Below are 22,629 nucleotides of genomic sequence, written 5' to 3'. Positions count from 1 at the left end.
CACACACACACACAGAGCAAATTAAATATACTTAGTTGCACTTTGCTTTTTTTCCACCACTTAACATTCTATCCCAGATAATACTTCATGTTTAGGAATTTCCTTCATTATTATTATTTTTTTTTTAGAAATAGCTTAATAGTGTTCTCCATTTAGTATGCCATGGCAAATTCAGCCTGTCTCTCTCCTATGTGTGGGCATTTAAGTTGTTTCCCATATTCTGCAATTACAAATGATGCTGTAGTTGATAGCCTCCTGTAAATATGGTTTTATTGTGTATCTTTGGAAATGAACGAACATTTAACTTTTTAATTGTGTAAATAGTGATGTGTAAGGGATTTTTTATTATTGTACTCCAAGCTCTTGGTCTGCTTGTCTGTATTTTCCCATTTACTGTGGCCTTACCAATGTATTCAGGGCCAAAGTGAAAGACTTTATTGTAATTGTTTTTCTGTGTGGAAAAACATTGCAATCAGAAAGTGGGAAGTGGCCTTGAGAACATTGTTTGTCAACTAATATCCAAATCATATGCTTTGGGTCAGGGTTCATTTTCAGCTGCCAAGAGTTTGTTACACATACTTGCAGTGCCATTTTACCACCTGAGTACACAGACTCAGCTATTTCTGGAACTTGTCACTCTTAATTTTCATCAGCTTCCACCATTTCCACTGCTGACTGGCTCTTCCTTGGAGTTACAGAATGGTGGTGGGATGAAACAGCTCTACAGAGCAAAGGGATGAAGACTTCAGTGTTTCTCTAATAGGTCGCAAAGATGGATGAATTTTGAACTGCAGCTGTTGGGAGAAATGATAGCTTAGGCTCACACATAAATGCTGCCGGTGGGCAGTGGAACAGTTAGCTACATTGGTAGAAAACCTTGTGAGAGACTGGCTACTTAGCTTCCCACCAGAAGGACTACAAGTGGATTAAGTGTAGTTGAGGCAAATGATCCCCTCCAGAGTAGCAGAGGTTGGAGCCAGCAGATCACTTCTGGCCCTGAAAAGTCTCTTGGGCTTATGTGTGAGCCACACAGAGGTTGATCCATTTGCATGCATGCTGTCACATGGAAGGAGTTTCTGAGGGATTTTTTTTTTTTTTTTTTGCTGGCTTTATTGTAACATGTATTTCCTGTCAACCAATGAGTATGTATATGCTAAAGAAAATTTCCTGCAAACTTGCCATGATGTACTGCAGTGTATATAATATTTACCACCAGTCTTGACTATGGCAGTCACTATATGGTTTTTAGGAGAAAGGAACTGATAGTCACAATTTCCTGGGCTCTGTTACTGAGTGCTGTCATGTGAGCCAGAGGTTAGTGTCCTACTTCACATAGAAGAAACAGGCTCTAGAACCCTCTGTTAGGTTAGGGTCACAGAAAGAAAGAGTGATAGGCCGTGGTCATCTCTGATCTACCACAGAGCAATTTAAGCAGATAGGGGAAAATTGTTATGACCAGTGTTGTCCCTGAGATTTTTTACCAGTAAACAATTCACTTATCTCATGTTTCTTTTTTGAGATTCGAGAGAGATTGATTGCCAGTTTGAAATGAGATAGCGATAGAGATAAAAGCTGCTGGGAGGAGAGTGGAAAGGCTTTCTTACACAGTAGGGCAAAGTGGAAAGATGGGCAAGGTAAGCTTTGCCTCGTAACTGCCTTCTCAGCCGTGGCCCTGGAGTCTCCACCTGCTCTTGTGAGCGCTTTGGATTTGGTGCCCACGTTTGGACTTGGCTCACTCCCCTGTCCTTGGCTGCTTCCAGTTGCTTTGTGTGAGAACTCTGCTATTGCCCTGTTCTCTGAAGCCCAGTACCCACAGCCGTAGCAAACAGCATGGTGGGGGAAGGGACCTGAGACAGTGCCTCTGCTGGCTCCACTCAGCTGCTTTGGTACCATTGGCAGTGGCTTAGTATAGCTTGATGTCTTTTCTTTTCTTTTCTTTCTTTTTTTTTTTCTGGACTACATTATGGCTTAGTTCCTGCCCCCTTTTTTCTGACTTTACTGGTGTCTTCTTCCCGCACACCCCTCAGAATTTCAAGGGATTCAAAACATACAGAAGAAACTTCAGGTGTAAGCCCCTGGAAACACAGAATTCTCTAGTTTTCTGTCCAATTAATCTCTCAAGCAGCTCCTTCTTCGACATGAATGGTGGTGTCTCCCTCTGCCTGAGCCTTGGTTTCCAGGAAGGTTGATTTTAGGAAGAAGACATGAGGTGGAGGCAGGCTTTAGAGGCTGAGGTTTTTGTTTTTTTTAACAAAGAAGATTTATTTAGTTCCTTCTAGATGTATTTTTTACTGAAGTTATTCCTAAGTATTCTTAAAGAAATGGACTAAGTATTTATGGAAACTTTTTATTCTCTTAAGTTATGTAGTCTATAATAAAAAACTAGAATGTGACCCAAATCGGCTGTCAAACAAGAATATATGAAAAATACTGCAGTAAGACCACCAGCACAGCAATATTCATTGTAGCACTATTCACCATAGCCAAGGTATGGAATCATCCCAGATGTCCCTCAGTGGATGAATGGATCAGTAAAATGTTGTATATATACACAATAGAATTTTAATCATCCATTAGAAAGAACAATATTGTACCATTTGTAAAGAAATGGAAAGACTTAGGAAAAACCATATTAAATGAAGTAAATCAGGTCCAGAGAGACCAAGGTTGCATGTTTTCCCTTTATGTGGAAACTAGAATTAGCCTATAAACCTATAAGTGAACACATTAGGTGATATGCGAGTATTTACAAATGTATTAGCTGAAATATGATAGATTTGAGGCAAAGCTCAAATAGTATAATTCCTTAGAAAGGTAAAGTCAAGGGGTAACAAAATGAGCACCATGACATTGGTACTTGTAAGGGATGGGATGGGACCAAGAGGAGAGAGGTAGACCAATAAAGAGGAGAAGGGGGCAAAATGAAGTTGAGAGTACAATATATACTACAAAATTGAAACAAGCACGAGAGGGATGGGTGAGAAAGCTGAAAGGGGTGGCATTCATCAAGATGCATTGTATTTATAAATTGCTTTAATTGGCAACCCCCTTTGTACAATTAAAGATAATAAAATAAATTAATTTAAAAAAGAATGGTTTTGAATGCATCTGCTTTCATCTGTCATCTCCTTTAGTCTCAATTTCCTTTAAACTACCACTGCTTTGATTAAAAAAAAGGCTCATTTGAAATGTAGGCATCAAGTATGAACTAATAGTAATTATTTTCCATTTCCCTGAAATAAAGCCATGTATTATAATCTTAAATCCCCAGCTGGTTTCCATGAGAATTTATCTATCAGACATCTCTGCCCAGATGAACACAAGCATGGTCTCTTGGAGAGCCTTGAAAAGAGATGGTGCTCTATTGAATTTAGTATAAATACACACCTTCCTGGGTTATCCAGGAGAGCTTATTATTGGCCTTGTACAGATGACACGCACTTCATTAGGCCTGGTGGTAAAATGAGATCTCAAAATAGTGACTATAAAGCAGGATCTCTTCATCCCACACCCAGGATTGACAAAATCAATTATTTCCTCAACTTCCTCCTGTTACTCCAGGAAAAAGCTCAGAGCATCCCTAGAGCTTTCAGTATGTACAAGCCCACCTTGCCCTTCTGTTTTTTTTTTTGTGTGTGTGTTTTTTTTGGCCAGTCCTGGGCCTTGGACTCAGGGCCTGAGCACTGTCCCTGGCTTCTTCCCGCTCAAGGCTAGCACTCTGCCACTTGAGCCACAGCGCCGCTTCTGGCCGTTTTCTGTATATGTGGTGCTGGGGAATCGAACCTAGGGCCTCGTGTATCCAAGGCAGGCACTCTTGCCACTAGGCTATATCCCCAGCCCCGCACCTTGCCCTTCTGATGCCTTCTTGGGCTCCATCACTGATCCTTTTCACTTTGAGGCTCTTGCCTCCACTGCCCTCCCCCAGCTTGTGTTGCAGCTTCTAACTTCAGTAGTTCCCTCCCCGCCCCCCCCCCCCCCCAAACGCAGGCGCTCTTCCTTTGAGCCAGATCCCCAGCCCCAGCTTCTACCTTCTGGAGAGTGGCAGTAGCTCAGGAAGCTATCACGGCTCTCCATTCCCTCCACACACACACAGCCCATCCTGCCACGATCAAGAGCGTGATGCCAAGGAGAGAGCAGGGACGACAGGGAAAAGTGAGGAAGGATAGGAGCCTGTCATTCTCAACCTCTGGGGGCTGGGAATATGGCCTAGTGGTACGAATGTTTGCCTCGTGTACATGAAGCCCTAGGTTCGATTCCTTAGCACCACATATATAGGAAAGAAAAAAAAAAGAAAATCAGTCTGAACCTCTGGTCTAAGATGTCCAGGGTTGAGAGGCAAAGACTGAGATCAGCGTTTGGAGACCCCAAGAAATGGAGAGATTCATTGGGAGAGAGTGCACCATGCGTTGGGGACATTTTATAATCAGAGTGAAAGATCAGTCTCATGACCATGCTATGGCCAAGCGTCACCCTGAGAAAAACAGTATGGTTTCTTTTCATTGGTGTCACAGGAAGTGTATTAAAAGACTTATAAGTTTCCATATTTAGGATTTTGAACTTTCATAAGTTTCCATCCTTTTCACCTTTCTCTCAGGTATTAGCATTTAATATTTAAAATGTAGGAAGAAGAGATAGGTGTTGGTGGCTTATACTTGTAACCTTAGCTACTCAGGAGGCTGAGGTCTGAGAAATGCAGTTCAGAGCCAGCCTGGGCAGTACAGTCTGTGAGGCTGTGTGTGTGTGTGTGTGTGTATGCATACGCGCGTGCACACTGATTCTGGGGCTTGAACTCAGGGCCTGGGCACTGTCCCTGAGCTTTTTTGCTCAAGGCTAGCACTCTTCCACCTGAGCCACTTGTACTCTTTCTGAGTCCTTAATTGGAGATGAGTCTTACAGATTTTCCTGCCCAGGATGGCTTTGAACCTGAGTCCTTAGCTCTTAGCCTCCTGAGTAGCTAGGATTACAGGCATGAGCCACCAGCACCTGGCTTATGAGTCTCTTATCTCTAGTAAACTACTGGGGGAAAAACAGCCAAAAATGGTTCTGTGTCTCAAGTGGTAGAGCACTAGCATCGAGCAAAAAAAGTTCAGGAATAGCACCCAGGCCCAGAGCTCAAGCCCTAGAACTGGCACATATACCCCCAATTTTTTAAAAATATTTTCATGTTTTACCCAATGTATTTTCTATTCAGAGCCTAAAAATGTTTTTTGTTATATGTACGCATTAATATGAGTGTTTCATTTACATTGTGCTTATGTATTTCCAAGGGAAAGTGTCTTCATCTTACACGTAAACTTTTTGCAACTTAATTGAAACTTCCTTTTATAAATAAGATATGATGGAGGCTGAGATCTGAGGATTGGGATTTGAAGCCAGCCCAGGCAGGCTTTTATCTTCAATAAATTAACTATTTAAGAAGAAAAAGGCAGAAGTGGTACTGTCGCTCAAGTGGTATAGAGTGCTGGCCTTGAGCAAAAGTGCTCAGGGACAGTGCCCAGACCCTGAGTTCAAGCCTCAGGCCTGGCAATAAAAAAAGGCCAACTTTTTCATTTTATTTCGTAATTGTCTAGAGTATATTCAAGGTTGAGTAAGTTGGCTGGGGCCATGGCTCAAGTGGTAGAGTACTTGCCTAGCAGGTTTGAGGCCCTGAGTTCAAACTCTGCTTCTAAAACAACAAACTAATCAGTAAATTGGGTAAGTTGTGAGTAATCACAGGTCATATTCCCAAATGGGAATATTGGCTACAGGCTACCATCATCATATTCTACTCTTTCTAGCCTTTACATGTGTTTTTATTTATTTATTTTTTCTTTTCTGGTATACCTGAGATTGTACTGTCTTTTTTTTTTTTTTTTCTTCTTGCCAGTCCTGGGGACTGAACTCTGGGCCTGAGCACTGTCCCTGGCTTCTTTTTGCTCAGGGCTAGCACTCTACCACTTGAGCCACAGCACCACTTCCAGCTTTTTCCCTATATGTGGTGCTGAGGAATCAAACCCAGGGCTTCATGTATACGAGGCAAGCCCTCTACCACTAGGCCATATCCCCAGCCACTGTACTGTTCTTTAAATACACTAGGCTGGGGAACCTTAAGAGTTCTTGCTGGGCTGGGAAAGTGGCTTAGTGGTGGAGTGCTTGCCTAGCATGCATGAAGCCCTGGGTTCGATTCCTTAGTACCACATATACAGAAAAAGCTCAAGTGGTAGAATGCTAGCCTTGAACAAAAGAAGCTCAGGGACAGCACTCAGGCCTGGAGTTCAAGCCCTAGGAGTGGCAAAACAACAACAACGAAGAATACTTGCTGAGGCTGGGCACTGGTGGCTCACACCTATAATTCTAGCTACTTAGGAGGCTGAGATCTGAGGATTACAGTTGGAAGCCAGACAGGCAGGAAAGTCCATGAAACTCTTATTTCTGATTAACCACTAGAAAACTGGAAGTGGAGTTATGGCTCAAAGTGGTAGAGTTCTAGCCTTGAGCAACATAGTTCAGAGATAGCGCCCAGGTGCTGAGTTCAAGCCCCATGTCCAACCTCCCCCCAAAAGTACTTGCCTAGTAAGAGCAAGGCCTGTAGATCAAAACCCTATAATACTGCCAATAAATAGTCAACACTTTTTCACACTGACTTTCTTATTATAAATGTTCATGAAAGAAGAAAATATTTATTGAGTATGAAAGTTGACAGGTTTATTTTTTAATTGTTTTGGTTTTTTTTTTTTTTTTTTGCCAGTCCTGGGGCTTGAACTCAGGGCCTGAGCACTGTCCCTGGCTTTTTTTTTTTGCTCAAGGCTAGAACTCTACCACTTGAGCCACAGCGCCACTTCTGGCCTTTTCTATATATAAGGTGCTGAGGAATTGAACCCAGGGCTTCATGTATGTGAGGCGAGCGAGCACTTTACCACTAGGCCATATTCCCAGCCTTTTTGTTTAATTTTATAAGATTTTATTTTTCGGTTGTGGTCTTGGAACTCTGGGCCTGAGTGCTGTCCCTGAAATCTTTGGCTCAAGCCTAGCACTCTACCACTTTGAGCCACAGCAACACTTGCTTTAGTTTAGTTTTAGATTTATTTGAAACACACAGTTTTTGGAAATCAGTACTTTCATTTTAGTTTCTTCCTGTCTTAAGCATATAAATATATACATAATACATACCTGTACATACATGTGTTTGTAGTGCAATTTATATATCATAAATTAAACTGAACAAATTTATTGGATTTAGAACATCCACCATTTTATAATCACTACCTCTGTTAATTCTACAACACTTTTTTTTTTTTTTTTTTTTTTTTTTTTTTTTTTGGCCAGTCCTGGGCCTTGGACTCAGAGCCTGAGCACTGTCCCTGGCTTCTTCCCGCTCAAGGCTAGCACTCTGCCACTTGAGCCACAGCGCCACTTCTGGCCGTTTTCTGTATATGTGGTGCTGGGGAATCGAACCTAGGGCCTCGTGTATCCGAGGCAGGCACTCTTGCCACTAGGCTATATCCCCAGCCCATTTTTTTTTTTTTTTTTTTTTTGGCCAGTCCTGGGCCTTGGACTCAGGGCCTGAGCACTGTCCCTGGCTTCTTCCCGCTCAAGGCTAGTACTCTGCCACTTGAGCCACAGCGCCACTTCTGGCCGTTTTCTGTATATGTGGTGCTGGGGAATCGAACCTAGGGCCTCGTGTATCCGAGGCAGGCACTCTTGCCACTAGGCTATATCCCCAGCCCTCTACAACACTTTTATCATCCTCAAATAAATTCCATGACATTAAGCAGACATTTCTCATACTTTACTGAGCTTAGCCTTAAGCGTATCTTTAAAAAAAATCGAAATTCAGATATTAAAAAATTAATAAAGCTTTATGAGACAATTGAGATATTTTAAGACTCTTCTAAATATGACAGGAAGGAATCCATTTGTGTTGTAGTAGTGGAAGAATAAAGTAACAAAGTGTATGTTTACAACTCTGAAGGGGGTAAAGGAAACACTTAGTAGGGAACACAACAAAGAAAGAAAAGATGGCTGTGCTGTCATGTCCTTTGCTCTTTCTTATAAAGGAAGGAAAAATCCTGCATCATTACAAAATCTCCAAATTGTTAAAACTTGGGCCTCAACTCATCATTGTTAAGATAATTATTTTAGGATAATATAAAACATTAATGAGCCCCTTTCCTCCCACCCAGGGGGAGGGGTAGTTTCCTAATATTTACTAAGAGGAAAAAGACTTGGAAAAAACATAGTATTGGAAGATTTTCAGTCCTTCAAAATTTACCTCAAACCACAAATACCTGTTCACATTATGTTCAAATATACTTTACACACACACATAGACACTATTTTTTTTTTTAACCAGTCGTGGGGCTTGGACTCAGGGCCTGAGCACTGTCCCTGGCTTCTTTTTGCTCAAGGCTAGCACTCTACCACTTGAGCCATAGCACCACTTCTGGCCTTTTCTGTATATGTGGTGCTGAGGATTTGAACCCAGGGCTTCATGTTTGTGAGGGCAAGCACTCTACCACTAGGCCATATTAACAGCCCCTATAATTATATATATATTTTTTAACTGTGAGAAAGGCCTGTTGTGATGTGTGATAATGTTAAGAGACCAGAGCTTGGAGGTGCTTTGTATTCTAAAACTTACAAGCCATACTTGAACAAATGGCTGTTTAGCAGTTACTGTGCTGGCCTGGGAATCTGCTACCATGCTGACTGGGGCTGAGCTGTGCTGGCCCCTCTTGCCCTCAGGGGCTGCCCAGAGCTGGGGTGAGCTAAAGTGTCACTGGAAAGCTGCTTGTCCCCAGAAACACTTTTTTCCCCCCCTACCTTGTGAGTTGTTTTACCTCAGTAGAACAGAAAAATTTCAGAAAAGCTTCCATATTCTTTTGAATGTCATTGTTTCATACTGTTTAAAGAGTGAACAGCAAACATTTTTGTGATATAGTGCTAGGGGTCAAATGCAGGGACTCTACATGCTATGGAATGTTCCATCACTCTGCCCCATCAACATCCCAAAAACAAAAATTTAATTCGACATTTTAAAAGTTCCTTTACTCTTTCTTGCCTTGTCCCTACCCCATGTAATATTTAAACTAAAATAACTAGTGTCTTGATTATACTGATGGTTCTTTCTGTATGTGTGTTGCTGGGAATGGAACTCAGGGCTTTGTGCATGACGGGCAAGCACTCCACTAGCCCTTAAAAATTGTTTTTAAGTTTTAATTTTTTAAATTATCTTTAACTGTACGAGGGAGGTGCCATTTAACAAAGTAGTTTATGAATGTAATGTATCTTGATCATTGTCACCCCCTTTAACATTCTCACCTCCCTTAACCTAGCTCTTCTCTTATTTTTCTTAATTTTGTGCCATATACAATGAATTCTTGACTGTATTCTCTCCTTCCCTGCTTAATTCATCTACCTTTCTCCTCTTGGCCCCACCCCCTCAGGTGTTACATGTTTTATGCGATTGAGGATTACTTTTAGAAAACTAGGCTTATTCTTAATTGTAACCTTAGGTTATGCCTCTTGATAAATAAGCAGAGGAGTTATTTATAATGATAAGTCATCTAAATGACAAAGGTATGTGATTAAAAGACTAGACTTAAAAAAAATCCTTTAATGGGAAAAATGGATTGTCATTGACTTGTTGGAGACAGTGGTAAAGTAAGAAAAGAGACAAGTATGTATGTGCTTAACTTGGGGTAAAGCCATTTGAATTCAGTCACCAGTTCAGGCGTTCACATTCTTTTCAATCTTTAGGCAGCCATTTTGTATAATATTTAAGATTTTCACAGGATATATATTACAGACTACTAGGGGAGAAATGAGAAATAACATGATACAATTGCTATATTGGTTTTTATGTTTTCTTCTTATTAGTGTGCAGGTCCAACAAAAGCCCCTGGGTCTGTTTGACTTGTTCAAGCGTCCACTGTGGAAGGTAGGTGACATATTTATTACTCCATTACTGTACTTGCTTTGAAAAAATCTACTTTTAAGGTTTACATAAATGTTGATTGACGTGGAATTGTTTAGTATTTTGGTTAATCATATTACGTAATTCTCTGTAGAAATTTGCTTGTCAATTGAGTTCCTTGATACAACTAGGAAAAGTCTAGGGGAGGAAAACCCTTAATGTTTGCTACTCAGAAGAATTAGTTTAGTCAGGCTGGGCTGCCTGTGGCTTGTAAGTGTACTGCTGGCTATTCAAGAGGCTGAGCTCTGAGGATTGAAGTTTGAAGGCAGCCCAAGCAGGAAAGTCTGTGGGATCTCATTTCCATGTAACCAGCAAAAAGTTGGATATGGAGCTATAGCGAGCAAAAGCAAAAAACAAAACCCTCAAGGACAGCACCAAGGCTCTGAGTTCAAGCTGTAGGACCAGCATAAAAAATAAATAAAATATTAAAAAAAAAACCATTTTGCTTTGGGCTAGGCGTGCTTGCCTACAAGTATAACGTCCTGGGTTCTATCCCTAGTACCAAAAAAGAAAAGACAAAAACTTCAACAACAACAACAACAACAACAAAATCAGTTAAAAGAAACATTTTGCTGGTCTAGGAATGTGGCTTGTTGGTAGAGTGTTTGCCTTAGCATGCATTAAGCCTAGGGTTCGATTCCTCATTACCACATAAACAGAAAAAGCTAAAAGTGGTGCTGTGGCTCAAGTGGTAGGATGCTAGCCTAGAGCAAAAGAAGGTCAGGGACAGAGCCCAGGCCCTGAGTTCAGGCCCCAGGACTGGCAAAGACCAAAAACAAAAACACATTTTGCTTTATTGTAGACTTAATATCTTCTTCCCTAACCTATGCTCAGTTCCAGTCCTGAATATTTCCTCCCTTTCTTGGTTTCAAAAAGAGTATCATTGGGGGGCTGGGAATATGGCCTAGCGGCAAAAGTGCGTGCCTCGTATACATGAAGCCCTGGGTTTGATTCCCCAGCACCACATATATAGAAAACAGCCAGAAGGGGCGCTGTGGCTCAAGTGGCAGAGTGCTAGCCTTGAGCAAAAGGAAGCCAGGGACAGTGCTCAGGCCCTGAGTCCAAGGCCCAGGACTGGCCAAAAAAAAAAAAAAGAGTATCATTGGGCTGGGAACATGGCCTACTGGTAAAGTGCTCGCCTTGTATACATGAAGCCTTGGGTTCGATTCCTCACATATATAGAAAAAAGCCAGAAGTGGCGCTGTGGCTCAAGAGGTAGAGTGCTAGCCTTGAGCAAAACGAGGCCAGGGACAGTGCTTAGACCCTGAGTCCATGCCCCAGGACTGGCAACAAAAACAAAACAAAACAAAAAGTACCACTTTAATAACACTTCGGTAACTCTTCTACTAACACAAAGTCAAATATCAACTTCTGTGCTTTTTATTTTTTTTAGCCATATTAACATATCCATTTCTTTTAGCTTAGAAAATCTTTTAAATTTCATTAGGAGTTAGCTTGGTATCAAGAAGATGGGGAAATCATGTAAGTCACACAGATTGAAATCCATTTGTCCTCTGGACTATTTCCCCATCATTATTCTTAAATCCTCCTTGCATGAAGAACACATCTTTGATTTTTGAATTTTCACTTTATTTTTTTAATCTAGAATAGAATATTTTCCCATGTATACTTAAGCGTACCTTTGGAAACTGTTAACTGCATATCTTAATTGTGGCTGTTGTAACAGTTTTAAAATCCCTAGGGTTTGGGGACCTGAAAATATTTTGTACGAATAACTTTTGTTTTACAAAAAGAAAAATAGAAGCACTTAAATTCCACACTTAAAGAGACAGATTCCTCTTCTAGATTTTGAGGTGAGAACTGTAATATAATAAAATTTATGTAGCCTTCCATTTGTCTTACAGTACTCTATGCCCTAAATCTCCCAAGGTTATATGTCATTGAAAAGATATAACACAATTTTGAGAAAAAACGTTGGAGAGACTAATGTTCTTAGACACAAGCAACAAATAATTCTCTAGGTAGACTTTGGAAAATAAAATGAAAAATTTCTAGACTCTGCTGGAAGACTATTTCCACGTATAGGCAAGCTTAAATTTAGAAACTTGGCATAGTTTCAAAGACATATGATTAAGTAGATTAAACAGATAATTGAGAGTAGCCTGAATTTAGATCTTCATTTCATATAGCTGACTTTTTTTATAGCTAACTTTTTATCACGTAATTTCAGGTGTTGATTGCCTAAGTATATACTCCCTCCTCCCCCGCAGTATTTGTCTTGTCTAAGGAGGTCTTTCTTTCTTAAACTACAAATGGTTGTATGAATGAGTTACCATTTCATAGGGAAGTGCTACCTGGAATATTCTTCCAGCTAGGAAGCACCATGTATCAGTAACCTATTCTGCTGATCTTTATGACACCACCCTATTTCAGTTATTTTCCAAATTTTGGAGATTGTTGTTAGGAATCTGACATTATGGAGAGGAAAAATCCTTTCATACACTAAAACAGTATGTTCGTAGTACTTAAAAAATCCAATCAGATAAAGGAAAAAATACTTTTTACTCTAAGTGAATTTATACTGAACTGCTAACTTCTGATACATATATTGAGGTATTAGCTACAACATCACTAATCTTAATGGCATTGATAATCACATTTCTTACTTTATCACCAACACTTGTAGGAACCATTTAAACATCTAGTGCCCTTGGAAACTACACTATTGTAACTAAAGGAACTATATAGTACTGTGTAAAAATGATCAGTTTCAAAAGCGAAAGGCCTTTTATTATTATTGTTCAGTGTTAACTTTTTCTTTGATTAGAAAAGCATTCTTCATAATAAGTATTATTATTTTTCATGGTGTATGCTAAGGGTTGAGAATAGAAAATTAAGATGGTTAGGGGCTGGGGATATAGCCTAGTGGCAAGAGTGCCTGCCTCGTATACACGAGGCCCTAGGTTCGATTCCCCAGCACCACATATACAGAAAACGGCCAGAAGCGGCGCTGTGGCTCAAGTGGCAGAGTGCTAGCCTTGAGCGGGAAGAAGCCAGGGACAGTGCTCAGGCCCTGAGTCCAAGGCCCAGGACTGGCAAAACAACAACAACAACAACAAAAAAAGATGGTTAGATATTCAATAGATGCTGTTTTAGAGCTTACCTCTAATTCATGTTTCTTCACCTATGCAATAATATATTACATCAATATGTGCTCAATGTGCACACCTTGTAAACGTCATCTTATTTGGATTCTGAATAGTGATTAAACACAGAAGGAAAATGCTAATAAATTACTTACTTGGAGCCCCAGATTATTTAATCACCCAACAACCCATGTGATACAAATGCTACACGGGAATCTCCATTTACAGGTGGGAAGATAGGCTCAGTCAATTGAGTACCTTGCCAATGCCACATGGTCACATGTGGCAAAGCCTGTTTTTGAACCCAGGCAGTCTTGGTTTTGGCTTTTTACGCCTTTTGTCATTGTTTTACTATGAAACTCATTTTAGCATGTTTTTGAGAACCAGAGACCTAACACCCAAGTTGTTTGTGTTTAAAGTACAGTGAAAAAAATAGAAGAATAGATTAAATTATGAGTTGAGGTAAATAGTGCCTTGAATATGTCATTTTCCTGAGTGGAGAAGGTTGGCTTGAAATTGATCCTTTCTCTTTACTGTGGCTATGCTTACGTTCCTGGAAGTAAGTGTTGCTCTGGGTGCAATTATGAGCTTGTGATGAAAGTGTCATCTGAATTCGCTAAGCCTGTTTATTTCCGTGCCTTTTAACCAACATTTGTTTTGACTATTTGAGTTTTCAAGTGGGCCTTACTTTCCGCCCATTGGCCACTTTCTAGGAATGGGGAAGATTTCTGTTTAAAGTGTTTTCACAGTAATGGTCAGTGACGGTGAAATCTGAGTTTGAGGCCAGGGGACCAACTCCAGGGCTTCTACATGCTAGGTCCAGCGACTCACCCCAGCATACCAAATACCCAAGTAGTGGTGGCTATTGTTATACTGCACTGGCCCCCCAGCATGTCATCCCATTAGGTTTAAAGAAGAATTGGGGTGGAATAGGGAGTGTATAGTCAGCAGTGCTAGGCAGAGTGTGGCCTAGTTGATCATGATCTCAGTTCTGGTTCACAAGGGTTGCTGGGAAGTTACTGCTGTCATCCATCACTGGAGGGAGCAATCTGGTTCCCAGTCAGTGATTCTTCCTGCTCTAAGTGCAGCCTCTTCATCATAGGTAATTGTCCTTACCTGCGGGGGTGTCTGTCCGTTGAGGCTCTGCTGTGCCTTTCCTTGGAGGTAGCTTTAGTCCCTTGTTACAAAGATGTTATCAACCAGCCCTGTCCTTCCTGGAACCCAAGGGGAGAGAGAGTCAGAGTACAGGAGAGACAGGTAAAATGGAGGCAGGGATGCATTTCTTCTGCGGGTCAAGTAAGGAGTCAATGCTTTTTAGCAAAAGCAGTTACTAAATACATCTGGTAATAGCATTGTGCTTTCTTTAGGTTAAGATGTAAATGAGTTTGGGCTCATATGGTGTGCATATGAATCCTTAATTGTATTTATTTTGTCTGCTGTAATAAAATGTTTCATTAAACCTACTTTGGAAAAACCTTACAAAAATGTGTTAATGTAACTATAACTTTGATTCTCTGGAATCAAACACTTATAAACTTGTTTTGTTTGGATTGTTTCTTTCTTTCTTTTTTTTTGCCAGTCCTGGGATTTGAACTCAGAGCCTGGGCACTGTCCCTGGCTTCTTTTTGCTCAAGGCTAGCACTCTACCACTTGAGCCACGGCACCACTTCTGGCTTTTTCTATATATGTGGTGCCGAGGAATCGAACCCAGGGCTTCATGTTTACAAGGCGAGCACTTTACCACTAGGCCATATTCCCAGCCCATGTTTGGATTGTTTCTAAACAAAGTCAAATCCATATGGGTGAAGCTGACTTTTCAGAGATTCAGATGAAAGATCTGAAGCCAGATAGATGCGAAAAATAGAAGATTATCCTGTTTTCACATCTTATTTTCACTTTTGAAATGAGGCAGCAACCCTAGCATAAGGAAAACACCAGAGTACTGTGGGAAAATGGTTTAGTAATTTAGTTTACAGAGTTGGTAATAGCCTTCTTTGGGGGTTAGCAGTCTGAGAAAAACTTAAAAAAGGAAAGAGCTATAATAAAAGCCTCAGCATAGAAGATTATAATTTACATAGACAGTGTCTTATGTTGCCTGACCCTAATATAGTGAATAACTGAAAGTTGACTGCAGTAATATTGCAAAAAACCCGAGATGTATATTTTAAGTACTTAGCTTAATAAATTGCCAAGTGATTGAATTCTCCTATGCATTTTTTTCTCATTTTAGTTTGACTAACACTTAATTTGGTTATCTTTTACTACTTTGATTTCCAAAACAATAGGTTAAAGTAAATTTTCATTTGGTCGTTGTAAGGTATGTGAATGGTCACGCCAAAAAACATTACGAAGATGCACAAGTACCCCTAACCAACTATAAGAAATCCGAAAAGCAAGACAAAGCCCAGCACACAGTGTGTATGGATTGCAGTAGCTACAGTACATACTGGTAAGCTAATATTTTCTGGAAATGACATTTTTTACAGTGCAAGTGCACATGTACTCTTCTCTGCCCTCCACAGGTAATGCTAACCCTGTTGTTCCTTTAGGACTCCAGGACAGGAGCCATTGGGTACACTGTGCTTATGCATTCAGATTTCACTTGGCTTTCTTCCTTTCAATAGTTAGACCTCGTCTTCTCCTACCCTGCTTCTTGTCCATCCCAGTGGCTTTAAGATATAGAAAAAAATAGGTTTCTGTGGTTGTTCATTAAAACTTTGGTATCTAAATTGAGTGCTGGTGGCTCACACCTGTAATCCTAGCTACTTAGGAGGCTGAGATCTATGGATCACAGTTTGAAGCCAGAGTGGTCAGGAAAGTCCATGAGACTCTTTATCTCCAATTAAAGACCCCCAAACTGGAAGTGGAGTTGTGGCTCAAAGGGGTAGAGTGCTATCCTTGAGCACAACAGCTCAGGGACAGTGCCCAAGTTCAAGCCCTATGACTACTACTACCACCACCAACAACAAATTTGTTCTTTTTTTTGAGTGTGTGGGGTGGATAATGGTCCTGGATGTTGAACTCAGGGCCTAGGTGTTGTCTCTTAGATTTTTCACTTAAGGCTGGTGCGCTGCCATTTGAGTCCACAGCTCTATTTCCAGCCTTTTTGTGTTTAGTTGGTGATAAGCCTTGGATTTTCCTGCCCATGCTGGCTTCAAACCTTGATCTTCAGATCTCAGCCTCCTGAATAGGTAGGATATAGTTGTGAGCTACCAGTACTCAGCACTAGTACTAGTACTGTTTTCAGCAATAAGACCCTCCATATTCCTACTGTCCAGTTGTATGTTGTTATATAAGCTTAGAAATTTTAACTTATTTGGAAGATTGGTATGTATATATGTATGCACGTCAGTCAGTCATGGGGCTTGAACTCTGGGCCTGGGCGCTGTCCCTGAGCTCTTCAGCTCAAGGCTAGTTGCTCTACCACTTTGAGGCACAGCACCACTTCTGATTTTCTGGTGGCTAGTTGAGAGATGAGTCTCATGGACTTCTTGGCCAGGCTGCTTTGAACCACGATCCTCAGATCTCAGCTTCCTGAGTAGCTAGGATTACAGGCAGGAGCCACTGCAGTCCAGGCTAGATTAGTCTGCTTTTGAGCCACATCCCTAGCCCTCTGTTAGATTTCTTTTTTTTCCCTTAGAACACTTGTATAGTAGAGTGACCTATGACACAGCTACCTGATTCACAGAACTATATTTTTATGTATATCCATTAGCATTTCTGCTTCTAAGACAGCAGAAGTTAAGAAGATCATTCTTGAAATACCTGTTTTGATGAGTTTACATTTTGCATTTTAGTTGAGTACTTAAAAAAAATAGAAATTGGAATTTAATTTGTTTTACATTGGTAGAGCATGTTGAAGCAGATGTGATTTCATGGCTGAAGTGCAGTTGAATGGAAAATCTTGAACTTAGGGAGAATCCGCCATGGCGAGGCTTCCTGGCCATTTGCCAGTCTTTTGTGTGAAGTTGCACAGAGCTGCAAGTGTGTGGGTCCCCGGAGCTTCGGCAAAGGGAGCTGCAGCTGGGCACTAACATATCGCCTCGTTTGTGGGTTTCAGAACAAAATGCCAGGGAATCACCCATGGCAGTGCACTACCCTCCTAAAAGGATTTAAAAAAAACAACACAAAAAACAGCTGTAAGCAGAAGAAGCTGTAGTTTAAATTAGTATTTTCCCCATACCTCATCTGTTTCTAAGAAACAAAGAGATTTCCTCTTTCTCTCTGTGGGCTATTTGTCATTTCCCAATGTTTAGTAATTTTACTTCAACTTAGGAATTTTCCTTGTAGCTAGACTGGCTGCAGAAGTAACAATATTGGTATGTTAGGTTTAATGTCTTTTGAGTATTTTGACTTCAGTGTTTACGCCTCTGTTTCACTGTGGGCTCTGCTCTAGAGAGGTTGTAAGACTTTGCAGGTAGTCTTTCTTTTCTTTCACAAGAGCCCCTGCCCTGGCCTAGCCTTCATGAAATCATGGCTGGTGGCTCGCCCCCTTCGCCCTCTAACTCTACTTACATGGATGGAACTGAACTTCCAGCTCTTTGCGTATCTGCACTTCCTGCTGCATGTTAGCTGTTTCTGAGTGTCCCTGGGACCTGCAGAAACCCAAACCAGATCTTTGTATTCCCTCCAGTACTCGGTGTCTTGTGTAGAGTAGGCAGTATATATTTGAAAGATTGAATTTTGTTATCTTTCAAAAATGAGGTTACCCCAGATCTATAATATCGTGTCTTTTGATCATCATGGAAGACTGACAAGCCATAGGACATTTTTCTGTGACAGATGCCCTGCAGGGCAGTCCCCCTTATTCTGGTTTAAGCAGGGAGAAGAGCAAAGGCTGTATTCACCAAGCACAGCAGCATAAAATAGGTCACTGCTTTAGAAGAAGGAAAGCAATGCCAAAATCACCATCACGAATAATTCTGACTTGATACAAGCCCACTTTCTGACATGAACATACTGTCATGAAGCTGAAAGATCAATGAAGTTACGAAGAAAAATCTCAATGGTTTTCATAATAGCTAGTGTTCTGTTTACTGTGTCCTATCTTGTTCCCTCCGGTAACCTATGATGGAATTGTGTGTGGTATCCATTACTGTGACTGAAAGAAGCAAAGATTAAAATTAGAAACTTAGATTAAAATTAATAGGTTTTGGAGTTGATAGATTTTAAATGCTGACGATGTAATTTTCTGATATCTGACCAAGTCAACTTATATCTTTATGAACAGGAGCCAGACTTCTGAGAATTAAGTATTATGAAAAGAATATTAAAAACAAATTGTCAGAATGTGTCCCTCCTGGCAGTAGTGTTTTAAAACATTCTTTCAAATATATATTATGAAATGGAATCAATTTGTTCATCTAAAAAGCAGCATGTATTTGAGATCTTAAATATTTTGCATAAATATCAATTTAAATTAAGAGAAGTAAAGCTTTCATTTGTGGGATTAAAATGACACTTCATCATTTTCTAAGGTAATTGTAATAAAAATGTAAAACGGAAAATCTTACTGTATCAACGATAGGGCGTAAATTTTCCCTCCCTTTCCTTCCTTCTTTCTCTTCCTCCTCCTCCCCACTTGGAAATATCACTATGTAATTCAGGCTAGCCTCAGACTCAGCCTCCTGGTACTGAGATTACAGGCCCTGGGACCTTTCTCTCCTATCCTTCCTCTTGGCTCTTTTCCCCTCCTCTCTTCACTTCTCTTTTCTTTCCCTTTCTAAATTTCCCCCTCCCTCTTGTCTGACTACATTACCCAGGCTGGCCTAGAGCCCAGGAACAAGCAATCTTTAAACCTGGACTACAAGTGATGGACACAAATTGTCACTGTTTCAAAAAGCTTAAACAAGGAGAATTTCACTTAAATTAGTGTCTTGAAGTGCCATAAGAATCTTTTCTAACAGACATGGTTTAAAACCATGAAAGAGTTCCTTAATAAGATGATTCTCATTTGCTTTTTAAAAACAAAGCAGATAGATTTGCACTTTAGTTGTTCTCATTTTCCATACTTGGCTTATTTGATGGCAAGATATCAGAATTTAATAAAAGATGGTTTAAATCTACTGTCGTGGTATATGGCTGTAATCGTACCTTCTCAAGAGGTGGAGATTTGGAGGATAATAGTTTAAGGTCAGCTTAGAGAAAAAGTTTGGGAGGTCTTCATTTTAACTAATAAAAGGCTGGGCAAAATGGTGCATGCCTGTCATTCCAACAACTACACAGGAAGTGTAAAATAAGATTATACTCCAGGCTAGCCTAGGCATAAATATGAGACTGAAAAATAGCTAAAGTAAAAAAGATTGAGGGTGTAGCTCCAGTGGTAGCCTATCAAGTAAAAGGCCCTAGTATCCCAAGAAAAAAATACTTAAAACATATATTTGCTTTCTAAAAGAACTGAAGATTTTTGAGACATATGAAGTCACTAGAATGTCAGCTTTTTGTTTATTTGTTTTTATCAGTTGTGGGGCTTAAGCTCAGGGCCTGGGCGCGCTGCCCCTGAACTTTTTTTCCATCAAGGCTTCTGTTCTTCCACTTTGAGCCTCAGTGTCACTTCTGGTTTTCTGGGGGTTATAAGGAGATTAGAGACTCACAAACTTTCCTGTCTGGGCTGGTTTTGAACATGACCCTCAGATCTCAGCCTCCTATGTAGCTAGGATTATGAGCCACTGGTGCCTGCGTTAACTTTTTTTTTTTTTTTTTTAGTATCTCATAATAAAAGTGGTCATATTTGCCTTACCACAATCTTATACAAGTGAATGAAATGGAATTTAAAACTTAGTGAAGATCTGATACTATTCTTTTTTGGGGGGGACCTTTATATAAAAGGTAGTTTTTGTAGTATTAGTGTTACATATGCTTTCCTGTATAAAAATAGGTAAAGAACTTGTTTCTACTGTTACTTTAACAAGTTAGGTTTCTTTGAGTCTTTCTTATTCTAGATGAACTAGTATTTGGAGTGGTTTTTGCTTTTTATCGAATCTATGTGTTAACTTTATGGAAACATAAAATAAAAACTTACTTAAGTGGGGATTAAAATTGGATAACAGTATAGTTCTTTTTTTTTTTCCCCCAGAATATTATTCTGAAGTCCTGTGTAGGTACCAAGTGCCTTAAGCCCAGATTTTGAAACTAATTGGTACTCTATTAAGCTTTATCTGAAAGCAGCAAAAATGAAACATTTTCTTTGGTTGAAGGAATTAAATAAATTGCTTTTCTCCCAGTGGTTTGATGCTAGGAAGATGGTTCAGGATGTGAAAGGTTACTTTTGGTATTGGTGGAAATGTTAGTATGACCTTGGGAACTTGAGAATGTGACAGAAATCCTGGTGAACATGAGAGTGGACGTAGGCTAAATAGTGATCTGACTTAGGTAATATGGTAGTTAAAATTTTCAAAAGGATTTACACTCTACCACTTGAGCCACAGCTCTACTTCTGGCTTTTGGTGGTTAACTGGAGATATGAATCTCATGAACTTTCTTGCCCAGGCTTCAACCTTGATCTTCAGATCTCAGCCTCCTGAGTAGCTAGGATTTCAAGCAAGAGGCATCAACACCAGGCCTTTTCTCATTGGGGTTTTTTTTTTTTTAGTTAACTGATTTCACATATATGAAGTTTTTTTTTAAATTTTAATCCTGTTACAGATGATGGTGTACTATTTACTAATTACTGTGTTTCCCAAGTTTTGTTTACTCAGAATGACAATATTATTTTCCTTACTTTTTGGTAGTTATGACAAGTTGTTTTATGTAAAGCTGCCTCCTAGTGCCAGCCTGTGTTTTTGTTAAAATTGGCTTTATTCCAGCAAAATGCTACTGTGCAAGTTGAAGTTTATGATGTGTGACTCTGTTTTTCGTTTAGTTGCTAAAACTCACCTTAGACATTTTTCTTCAGAGCACTTACCATACCAGTTTCAGCCACTGTTGGATCCTTTTGTTTCCTAGTGCCTCAAAACAAAAGACACATTTTTCTAACTCATCTGAATCCCATGTATTTTAATTAAAGTGTTTAAAATGCACAGCTTTTTTTTTTTTTTTTTTTCCTATTCAGATCTTCCCACAGGTTAACTACCATTTCCCAGCCTTGGATTTAAATCCCTTCTTCACCACATTATCAATGTGGGCTGGGGAGTGGTCCCCTTATAGCGTCAGGCAGAGGGCTATAAGAAAAGAATTCGTGCTTTTTATTTCCTTTTTTCACGTATTAGGCCCACTAAAAAGAATGTAACACATGTAGCAGCTTATTTTCATTTTCAAAGAAGGAATTGAAGAGCTTTTAAATAGAATATGGAAAGAAGCTAGTGCTCATGGCGCTCTTTGCCTATGTGGCTTTGAAAAGGGCTCATAAAAAACATTCCATTGTGGTTCCAAATCCTCTTTTAGGCTCCCCATGAGCAGAGGCGCAGCAGCTGCCTGTGCGGCAGGCCTGGGGGTCACCCTGAGCAGCCAGGCCTCGCAGTGAGGTCTTCACCAACTTGCCTGAGCTCCTTGCACGCATTCATCTCTGTTTTCCTTGCAGCTACCGCTGTGATGATTTCGTGGTTAATGACACCAAGCTGGGACTAGTACAGAAAGTCAGAGAACACTTACAGAACTTGGAAAAGTAAGTAGTTGTTCTCTGGGGAAAAAAAAGGAGATATAGTGGGTTATTTAGAGTTGTTGGGTGAGTTTTATAATTTTAACATGTTTAGTTGGATTGAAATGTTATCAAGCCTCGGTTTTTGATATATGAACTTTGTGTATATTTTGTTTAATATTCTTCATAAACTATAGGGCCCTACAGCGTGCTTTTTAGTTGCCACTCACAAATTCATAAGCTATTCACTGTATCTGCAAGGAGAATTTTGAGGGTATAAAGAAAGAACAGAAAAAGGTAAATCTAATTATGAGGTTACTTTGGTATTCAAGAATCTCTTGTCAAATATATTATGAGATCTGCTCAGAAAGATTAAGATTTATGTATTAGTTGAAGGAAAATTAGTTTTAAGTATCATACTGTATAGCACAGGATCACAGTGTTTTCATTGCTTTTTTTTTTTTTTTTTGGTTGGGGCAGCACATACATCTTGAAATCATAAAGAGTCGTGAATGCTTTGTGATCATAAAGAAATGGAAGAATTTGTGTGAACATGCTTTTCTTGCTGAGCCAAATTGCTTATTCAGATAAAACCCATTGGACCTGGAATTAAAGCAATAAAATAAATCAAATAGCAATAGCCTTTGAGCCTAAAGTAAGATAGAAGCGTGGTTGTGGAATAACTGCTGGCTCAGTGGAATCTGTGTAAATCACTCTACGTCATCAGGTGCCATCTAATTTATTTTGACAGTTGATGCATAGAAAGTATTGTGAGAACCCACCCAAAGCAGGCCAAGTGAAAGCCAGCATAGTATTCAGCGATACGGAGGGGAAATGACTTCCAGTGCACCACTGTGCAGGGTCTGCTCACAAAGCTTTTATGCACTGCCTGCCCGATTATGGAGCTGATAAAGGAAGATGCTAATTAAAAACTCTTTGGGGTCAAGTGCTTTTGTCATTCTGGGCATTTTCTGTTTTAATTAGAATCCTGT

At 40.0% G+C, this 22,629-nt stretch overlaps 1 protein-coding gene across 1 annotated transcript in view; it reads left to right on the top strand.

Annotated features, from left to right (window-relative positions):
- The window catches only part of Usp3 (ubiquitin specific peptidase 3), a 72,615-nt gene that overhangs the window by 16,939 nt on the left and 33,047 nt on the right, over positions 1 to 22,629 (top strand). The window contains exons 2-4 of the mRNA XM_048332187.1: positions 9,859 to 9,919; positions 15,380 to 15,511; positions 21,581 to 21,664. Of these exons, the coding sequence (XP_048188144.1) occupies positions 9,859 to 9,919; positions 15,380 to 15,511; positions 21,581 to 21,664 (277 nt within the window). The remainder of the gene's footprint in view (positions 1 to 9,858; positions 9,920 to 15,379; positions 15,512 to 21,580; positions 21,665 to 22,629) is intronic.

Source organism: Perognathus longimembris, chromosome 23 (assembly GCF_023159225.1).
Source record: "Perognathus longimembris pacificus isolate PPM17 chromosome 23, ASM2315922v1, whole genome shotgun sequence".
NCBI classification, from domain to species: domain Eukaryota; kingdom Metazoa; phylum Chordata; class Mammalia; order Rodentia; family Heteromyidae; genus Perognathus; species Perognathus longimembris.
The sequence above is the reverse complement of the archived record's forward strand: the minus strand, read 5'-3'. Positions and strand labels throughout refer to the sequence as shown.